This window comes from Stylophora pistillata, chromosome 11, assembly GCF_964205215.1.
Source record: "Stylophora pistillata chromosome 11, jaStyPist1.2, whole genome shotgun sequence".
NCBI classification, from domain to species: Eukaryota; Metazoa; Cnidaria; class Anthozoa; order Scleractinia; family Pocilloporidae; genus Stylophora; species Stylophora pistillata.
In genome coordinates, this window is record NC_142529.1 from 10,210,023 (window position 1) to 10,219,542 (window position 9,520).

At 39.5% G+C, this 9,520-nt stretch overlaps 1 protein-coding gene across 3 annotated transcripts in view; it reads left to right on the plus strand.

The window, feature by feature from the left end:
* Positions 1-9,506, plus strand: part of LOC111341668 (uncharacterized) — a 37,716-nt gene extending 28,210 nt beyond the window's left edge. For 2 of the 3 annotated variants that reach the window (XM_088738427.1, XM_088738428.1), the window contains exons 37-46: positions 415-746; positions 1,520-1,714; positions 2,127-2,282; positions 3,404-3,702; positions 4,039-4,209; positions 4,551-4,742; positions 5,501-5,573; positions 5,923-6,065; positions 6,953-7,043; positions 9,378-9,506. In XM_088738427.1, the coding sequence (XP_088594553.1) occupies positions 415-746; positions 1,520-1,714; positions 2,127-2,282; positions 3,404-3,702; positions 4,039-4,209; positions 4,551-4,742; positions 5,501-5,573; positions 5,923-6,065; positions 6,953-7,020 (1,629 nt within the window). In that variant the 3' untranslated portion in view covers positions 7,021-7,043; positions 9,378-9,506. The remainder of the gene's footprint in view (positions 1-414; positions 747-1,519; positions 1,715-2,126; positions 2,283-3,403; positions 3,703-4,038; positions 4,210-4,550; positions 4,743-5,500; positions 5,574-5,922; positions 6,066-6,952; positions 7,044-9,377) is intronic. The other variant, XM_088738429.1, reaches the window with a different exon arrangement.
* Positions 9,507-9,520: the final 14 nt, after the last annotated feature.

Sequence of the window (9,520 nt, forward strand, 5' to 3'; positions counted from 1 at the left end):
GTTTCTTCTTTAAAAACCCGACTGAACCTCCAACAATGGTCAAATTTGCAACACATCGAGAATATCAACTCAATCTGAGCCGCGTCATTAAAGACGCAATCAAAATTGCCATATATTAAAGGTAATTTGTCTTATAATTCTTAGGCTCTGAGCTCTCCTACAGGTTTCGTTTGCCTTATGGATATGCTCTAGATATTTTAGGAAAATGTCGTCAGTGTCCAGGATAAAATGTCACAAGAACGTTTGCCTTTGACGAAATTTTGGCAAAACACCAGATCGATAACATTTAGATCGGTGACTGATGCCTTGCTATTGTTGTCTGAGTAGGAGAAACCTATAGGAATTGGTTTCACTTTGAATCGTTAGCTTTACTTCACTTTCTCAGTTCTCTCACCATCTATTTGCTTTAAACAGGAATTATTTCAATACAAAATTGAGGCAGACGGCAAAAATCGCTGGGGAGGGATCTGGGAAGTACCACGTGACTACACATTTCTAGCTACCGACGACAAACAAACCAACGTGAGAACTATAAAGAAGTTCGACTCTTGGGATGAGAACAGCAACTTGGGAAAGCGCATGCCCAGACTGGGATTATCTGACGATCTGTTATTAAGCAGTGCATCAAGCGTCGATGACTCATCAGGATCCCTGGTGTATAACAGTGGCGCCAGTTCCTCCTCGTATCTGGAGCAAGAGAAGCCAAACCCAAGTGTCGTGCGATACTGGATGAGAGAGGGGGCGAGGTAAGTTCTGTGTGTCGTGCGTGTTTGATAAAGTCGTAGTAAGGATTTGTTGGTAAGTTTTTGTTTTGATATCTTCCGTGTGGACAGAAACATAATGTAACGGCTGTATATGGTGGTTTTCACTACAAGTGCTGGTAAGTCTCTGAGATATTGCACATGCTTTCACCCTGTTTGTCACGTTGGGACGTCATGCGTGACACGCATGCTCTATGACATTATTACATAACGGCTCGCACGTGGTTTTTGTTTTGCTTTTCGACTCGTATCTTTTGACTCTGTTTTAATAACAAAGGTTTCCCCGAGTTGCGTGCCGATACACGCAGATCTGTTGGCATAGCAATTTGGGCTCTCGTGTCTGAACCGAAGCTATCTTAAAGGTCATTTGCACTATGATCTTGTCCGAGACAAAATATCCTTCACAGTACCTCTCCCTCTCTTTCCTTGGAAGCACATTTAAAAAAGATAGCTGCAAACTGTCAGATAAACAGAAGGGTAAGCTTAAAAGTTGCCCTTTGTAGACGAACATGGTACTTGCGGTGATAACAGCACTCCCAGACACTTAATGTAAAAGAAAGCGATATAGTCTATTTCACACAATATCTTTTTTTGCAAGACTTATCAGCCAGAACCTAATTAAGGTTATTTCATGACTAATATGCTGTATTAAGAGACGAATTCTCCACACTGAAGAGAACCAAGGAGAGTTAGCTGTTTCCTAGTATTGTAATTTACAGGAACGGTTTGCACAATTGCCAATCTTTCACTTGTTCTAGGTTGTCATGCAATGACCACAAAATACACGGTGTTAGAGCTGGTATCAAGTATGACGAGGATAGTTTCCAACTGATGAAAGTCAGTGCTGCCCAGTACCTCCCGGTCTACTGTGATATGACAACAGCTAAAGGAGGTTTCACTCTTATTGTGACGAGTGCTCATAATAATTGGACACGGGAACAGGTCCCTCAAAGGTGACATAACGAAGATGATTTTTTCGTTTCATACCAAATGCTTAATATGATAATGCTATAAAAACGTGGACACTGCCTTGTAAGAATATATATAGGTCTGATCGATGTCTCGAGATATATTCTATTGGTTTTTTGTTTCTTTTCTGTTGGCCTTCATTTTTTTTCTATTTTGTCTCGATGAAGCAATTGTTACCTGTAAAAAGTCAAATTATGATGTCTTTGACAGGGAACCCTTCAGTAAAGGGATTTACTAAGAGCTATTTACATTTCATATTTCATAACCTTGGTTTGTCACCAATCGAAGAACGTAATTCAGTCCAAGTCTGTTTATCAATTGTAGTTTGATAGATTTCCACAAAATCTTCATCTTTTAAAGAATATGAGTGACTTTCTCTTCCCTTGTTATTTTCAGAAATGAATTCTATCCAGGGTTGAATCGAGACTACTCCATTTTAGACTTAGCAGACGGTATTAAAGACCTTAGCAGTAATGGAACATTCCAGTACATGCTGGACGCTCATGCTCGTCGTCATTGGGGAGGGATCTTTCAAGCGCCTACTTCCTACAGGTTGACAATTAATAGAAATCGCTATTTGAATGTGTTTCAAATGTCTCTATACAGACTTATTTCCCTGATTAATTGATACTAAAAAAAGAAGAAAAACTTGAATCGATTTGTAGTACACACACTGCTCAAGAATATGTTCATGTGAAAGCATGGAAAGTAATTATACCGAATACGTGTCAGTCAGTCATTCACAGATGGCAAATTTTTTTAGTTGTGTTAAACGACAAATCATCATGTACGCAAAGGAGCCAGGTGCCAAATATATCTTATTAACCAAGCGCGAGGGCCGTACTGGGAGAATATCGGCCCAAGGTCTCGACAGTAGGGACCGAACGCAGCGAGGTCCGTACAAAAAAGACGGAGGGCCGATATTCTTCCAGTACGGTCCCGAGCAAGCTTGGTTAATAAGATATTTATTATACGATTCAGGTTCAAAGCGACACAAGTGCGGTATCATTCGGGACCATTCGGGACCATTCGGGACCATTCGGACAGTGCCCGGTCCAAAACTGAGAGAATATTGACCGGCAATAGAGCATTTTGATTGGTTGATTTTTGTTATTGGCCCTCTGACTGCCCGAGTCGTGTAATAAAAGGGATTAGCGGCCTTTTGTGCTGTAGCTGCATTTGTTTTGAGATTCACACCTACCCTATCTTTATGTTTCAACAATTAAATTCAGTCCAGTCCATTTCAAAAAGTTATTCATGGCTACAATTCTTTGATTCTCAATATCATCATTGCTCCCAAGGAAAATCATTCTGACAGGAAAGAAATTTGAAACCCATCTGTTTCCCAGGGCGTCATAAACGAACTTTAGCTCTGAACAAAATCTCGAAGAGACTAATTTGAGACTCCCATTAAGAATATATATAAATTTTAGGACTTAAACAGAACATCTTCTCAGTGTCGAAATAATAAGCTGTTTCGTTAAAAGAACTCTGAACACAATCCCCGATGTACCAATTTTGGTTTTCCGTTGAAACATGACAATAGTGGGACTTAAACAGAATATCTGCAGGGAAATGCGGAATACATCTCAGTTTACTCTGTATCTTGTAATCATAATTAGGAAAAAATATCTATAATTAGTTTTTTTGAGTATTTCAATCACTAATTATAGCTTCATGGCGGTAGACAATAAGCAAAGAGGAGTAAATCTAACAAGAAAGTTCAACAAGTGGACTTTTTATTGGAGAAATTCGATAGAACAGAGAATGCCGTGGTTTGACGCCAAAGGAACTCATAAAAAAGCCTTGCTGACTACATCCAGTAGTCCCACCTATTACCCTGCGGGTTCTATCATCTGGGGTGGCACAAACCGACATCCCGCCGACTGGATGAGCCAGGTTGGAATGAGAGACCCGGGAGTGATCTGGTACTGGTTAAATGAGGACGACTGTGACAAAGATAGAAAACCAGGTGGCTAAAATTATTAGCTATGCTGCTAGCACTAACAGACAGTAATACGCTAAAAGCACGAAAATTGTCACTTAATGCTTAAAGAAATTTACAAATCAGCTGCTTTTTCACATGCAAACAACACTGAAGGCTCCATCTTAGAATTAATTGTTAAGTGGTTTTGAGTGTCAGTGTGTTTATTAGTTCATGAAGACACGTCTGGATTGGTCTCAACTTGATATTTCGATTCTCAATCTTTCATTCTCTTTGGCACAACATTTATGTTAAATATCAGCTCTTGATTAATGTGATTTTCAAAATAGATAACGTAACGTTACCAATTTCGATGTTTCATAGTTGATGGCGGATTAACCGAGTGGGGAGACTGGGGTAGATGCGACAAGTTGTGTCAACCTGGCAAGCAAAGAAGGTTCAAAACGTGCACAAATCCCACTCCACAATGCGGAGGAAAGCGATGTGATCCTCGCCTCGTTACCAAGGAGGAAAGAGACTGCACCTATTGCCCTGGTATAGTAATATTAATTTATTTTATTTCAAATGATTCTTCATGGCCGTGATCTTGAAACAAAAATTAAAAAAAAAATCTTAAAAAGGAGCTGTAGTGTAAAGCACAATCTTAATTTTTCTTTCAGCTAATAAGTAGCATTGTCACTTTTGTAACAATGCTACTGACCTATTTCTTGTGTAGAAAAAAAAACACCTTCCAACTACAATCAAATATCTATCCCTTCCTGTTTACGTATGCAATAATCACTCCCATAATTTTGTAAAAGAAATTAATTAAGAACTTGTGGACGATTTTAATGAACTAAGAGGCGGTAAAAAGTTGTTTATCTACTTGATTTTAGAAAGTGGAATACGAATGTACAACGATTACTGTGTGGCCCCAAATGAGGGGGGCTGTTCCCCTCCTGATGGCGCTTACCTCATTGCAACGAAAAAAGAAGGCACTTCATGTAATGCGATTGACCAGATTTTCCTTCTGGACGAGGACGGAGTAATCCATCACAAGTGCAGCAAGAAAGTCATCTGTCCTGAGGGTAATTGTTTGCTTTAACTACTCTGTCACTGTTTTGTTCTTCTTCTGCTAAAGGATTTTTTGCAAATTTCTATCACCCGTCAATGTGACAGATCCTTTAATTGGATAAACGTACCACTGACCTGAACCATAATTTTCGTTTGTATTAATTAGGATGAGGAATTGCATGAACACTAGTGCACTTTGTGTGGTAGATGGACACGAACGATATTCTGGATTTTTTTTTTAACCATTTAAAGCATCTCGAACAAACTTCATCAGCAGTTCATTCGTTTATTACAATTTCAAACAAATAAACGTCTTCTTATAGCCACCTTGTATATCTTGAAACAGTGTGGGAACTGCTCTTATGTTTTTTCTGACTTGATGATTTTATACCATAACTGCAACAAACAAACTAAGCTGTCTTTTTTTTAATTTTTATTCTGGAACATTTTAGAAACTTACAATTTTTATTTACTGTTTTAAACTTAAATTTCAAGAGAAGGCGATGAGCAAATCTCGAATAGCCATACGTATCCCATTTATGCATATTCATCGACCATTCAGAGAGGAGATATCTCGTTAAGCACATCATCATCATTATCATCACCATCATCATCATCATTATCATTACCACTATAATCATTGCAAAACTTAAGGGAATGGTTTTACAAATAATAAATAGTTAACATACGTATCAAATTCAAGGTAATTACAAATGACAGAGGTTTCTATCATTGACGTAAATCTAGTCGGCCTGTTCTTTGTATTTTTCAGGAAATTATCCTGGCTATAGCAGAAAACTCATGCTGAAGGACGAATGCGACCTGAGCGTTTCCAAGCACGAGAGGTGCGTTCAGAAACTATTTTGAATGCATTTCAGGGATTACACTCTGTCTAACAGACTCGGCATATGTGTATCAATTATTTTATCCATCTTGTCCCGCCATTCTCTGTAACTATTTTTATTTAAGGTGAACTGTATAAAGAATCAAATTTAAACAATCACGAACACGACAAGAAAAGCTCAAACATTAGCATCACATTGTTACTTCTGTCCTGCGTTATTGTACCGAGTAAACAATGTATTTTTTCAATGTATAATATGGAATCCACCTATCCCATAGAAATTAATTTCCTCGTTTTGACTTTCATTCGTTACTTCATTTTCCATTTTTTGCATTTATTTTCAATTTCAGGGTGTCGCCGAATAATGCAATGAAGAATTTGAAAAACAAGTTTTGCATTCATCCTAAAGGTGGATGGCCAAAAGAGGGTGGATATCTCCTTTATTACAAGGGATGTGGCGGCAATCGGTTGAGGTTCTACTTCTTTGATCTTGGTTAGTAGATTACTCGCATAAAAGCGAATATTTTTGGAGATAAAGATATCTGATACAATGAATACATGAAGTTCATATATTTTGAACTGTGGTATTAGATACGTATGATGCACGATCCTCGCGGTAGAGAGCGCTATTTATGCAATAGCGAAAATCAGACCTGAAAAAAATCAGGCCTGTAAGGGATTCGAACCACTGACCTCTGCGATACTAGTCCAGCGCTCTACCAATTGAGCTAACAAGCTAACTGGGAGCAGGCCGTTAAGTTGATTCGTAATAAACCCGTGATGATAAATCAGATACAATGAATATATGAAGTTCATGTATTTTGAACTGCGGTCTTAGTTTATTACGAATCAACTTAACGGCCTGCTCCCAGTTGGCTTGTTAGCTCAATTGGTAGAGCGCTGCACTAGTATCGCAGAGGTCAGTAGTTCGAATCCCGTACAAGCTTGATTTTTTCAGGTCTGATTTCCGCTATTGCATAAATAGCGCTCTCTACTGCGAGGATCGTGCATCATACGTATGAAGATATCTATTGTGCCATCAACTTAGGAGCGTGATCTCATTCTTCAAAGGATGGGTCACGGTTCAAGGGCTTTACGTTAAGTGGCTTATACCACTCCTGTATCTTGTGTGTCAGTGGGCTTCTATCAGATGAAGCCGCAAATTGAGTATCCAGCGCTGGAAAAAAATTGATGCAAGGTACAATCTTCGAGTTTGCATGCTTCCGCCAGCTGGGATGTGAGACATTTTTTTAAGTCTTTGACCTTTTAGGGGTCATTATTATTATTATCATTATTATTATTATCATTATTATTATTGTTATTATTTCTATTCTCTCCGGTTTTCGGGTGTTCCACTGGGTAACATTGTTTGTGTCTCAGCAACTTCCCGTAGCTCAAAGACACAACACTTTTCGCAACAGATGAGCAGTTCCAAGGATGGCCGATAATTGAACACTTCCAAGGACGTCAGGTACACCTAACTTGCCAAACCAGACCTTTGATCTTTTCGATATGCTTCCGAGAGCAGCAATTACGATAGGTATTATTGTGACTTTCGAGGCTCCATGGATCCTTCTGATTTTGTATGCTGGTTCTTGGCACTTTTCCACCTTCTCCTCCTCCTCGGTCAGGGTGATAGTCTGATCCACTGGCACAGCTATATCCATTTCTGTGTGTCTTTATGAATTAGGGTAATGTCTGGCCGATTATGCCTTAGCACTTTGTCTGTGTAGATAGTCATGTCCCAGCTAATCCTCACCTCTCCATTTTCTGCGATTGACAAGGGTTGGTAGTCATACCACTTGTCAGTACACTCTATTTCATACTTTCTGCACAACTCCCAGTGTACCCGCAGGGCCACCTTGTTGTGGCGCTTCCTATACTCTCTCTGGGCAAGCTTCTTGCATCTACTGACAATGTGTCTTACTGTTTCAGTGGTGTCTCCACGCAGTCTACACAGTGGCGTTTCTGAAGTCTTGTCTACGATATACTTGATCGAATTTGTTCTTAAAGCCTGTTCCTGAGTCGCCATAATCAAACCTTCTGTCTCCTTCTTTAAAAATTCGTTCCTTAACCATCTCCAGGACTCCTCTCCAGCTTCATCTGATATTTTTTGGATGAACTCAACGAGTAGGGGTTTCTCCTTCCAGTTTTCAATTTTCTCGTCTTTCTTTCTCTTCTCATAGTCCTGTAGGCTCTCTTCTTCAACAATAATCTTCTCCTTAAAAGCCGCTAGAAGTATCCATTCTGTGCTCTCACTCAGATAACCATGAAGGGAGTTTTCTCTCCCGCTTTACACACTCTTCGATGCTAATCAGTCCTCTTCCCCCTTCCTTTCTCGGCAAGTACAGCCTCGCAACGTTACTCCTTATGTGTAGACAGCCATTCATTGTCAAGATCTTCCTAGTTTTTCTATCCGTGCTGGCTACCTCCTCTATTGTCCAATCCACAATCTCTGCACTGTAGCGCACCACACTTACAGCCCAGGTGTTGATACAGCAGATCAAATTTCCTCCATTCAACTTTGATCAACACAACTTCTTGACTCTTCTGATATACTCCGATGTTATCTTGCCTTTTTTATTGGTGTCGAGAGTCTGGTCCAACTGTAGTATGCCCAAGTATTTGTAGCCTTCTTCGTCTATTTCCCCGATGTGCTGGTCGTTGGGTAAGTCTATTCCGCTACTACCAACTTGTCTTCCCCTTCTCATTTCCAGAACAGCACACTTGTTTAACCCAAACGACATCTTAATGTCTTGTGAAAAGATCCTTACCACTTGAATGAGTGAGTCTAGTTGATCTCTACTAGCTCCGTACAACTTCAGATTATCCATGAATAGCAGGTGGTTGATGGGCTTCATGTCCTTAGCTAGTCTGTACCCAGCTCTCATCTTTTGTAGTATTAGTGTTAAGGGTAGCATTATTACTATAAACAGCAGTGGTGACACGGAGTCACCTTGAAAAATTCCTCTCCTAATGTCGACCTGCCCGAGAGCTGTTACCCCTGATGTCAATACTGTCTTCCAATTCGCTATGCTGTTGCTAATAACAGAGATCATATTCTTGGCAGCCCCAACCATCTCTAAGCATTTCAGGATCCATGAATGCAGCACCATATCATACGCCTTCTTGTAGTCTATCCAGACCATTGATAAGTTTGTCAACCTTCTCCGCCAGTTCTTCAGGATTTCCTTTTCTACAAGCAATTGATCTTTAGTTCCTCGGGATCCCTTCCTGCACCCCTTTGTTCATCTGTTGGTAGACCATTTCTTTCCAAGAGGTGGTATAACTTCTCTCCCATGATTCCTGTCAAAAGTTTCCACATCATAGGTAGGCAGGTACCAACCTGTCCTATTATTATTATTATTATTATTATTATTATCTTTACCAATGTTATCATTATCAATTTCATTTCTAATAATATTATTACTAAGCTGGAGCTTGAAATAAAAGCGATGTAAATGCCATCAGCTTCAACCTAAAGGTGTAAAACAGAAATCCAATGTAGATGATTCGTTTCCCTCATACGCGCAGTATGAGCCGGAAAACTTATGTGCGCCACAACTGGCAATCAGGCTCCACATTTGAACAGTTTTGATCACATTTTTGGCCCATATAGGTGACTAAAAATTATTGAAAGCTTTCAAAAGCGATGGCCGGCGTTCAACGCAAATGACATGAGGACATTTGAGGAGTGCCTTGCTGACATAGAGTTGTAATTAGTAGCCCACTACTGTGGCGGTTATAATTTGTATTCCCGTCATTTTCTTTTAATTATTTCATTCAGTTTCACGTTTGTTTTCAGATTCCTCAACTGCTTGATGCTGGAAGAATGACAGCATAACACCTCCGCTTCGTGATAGTTTTAGTTGATAAGAAAAAAAACCGAGGTGCAACAAATAAAAACTGTCAGTCAATGACCATTTAGTTGTCATTCGCATTCTCTAT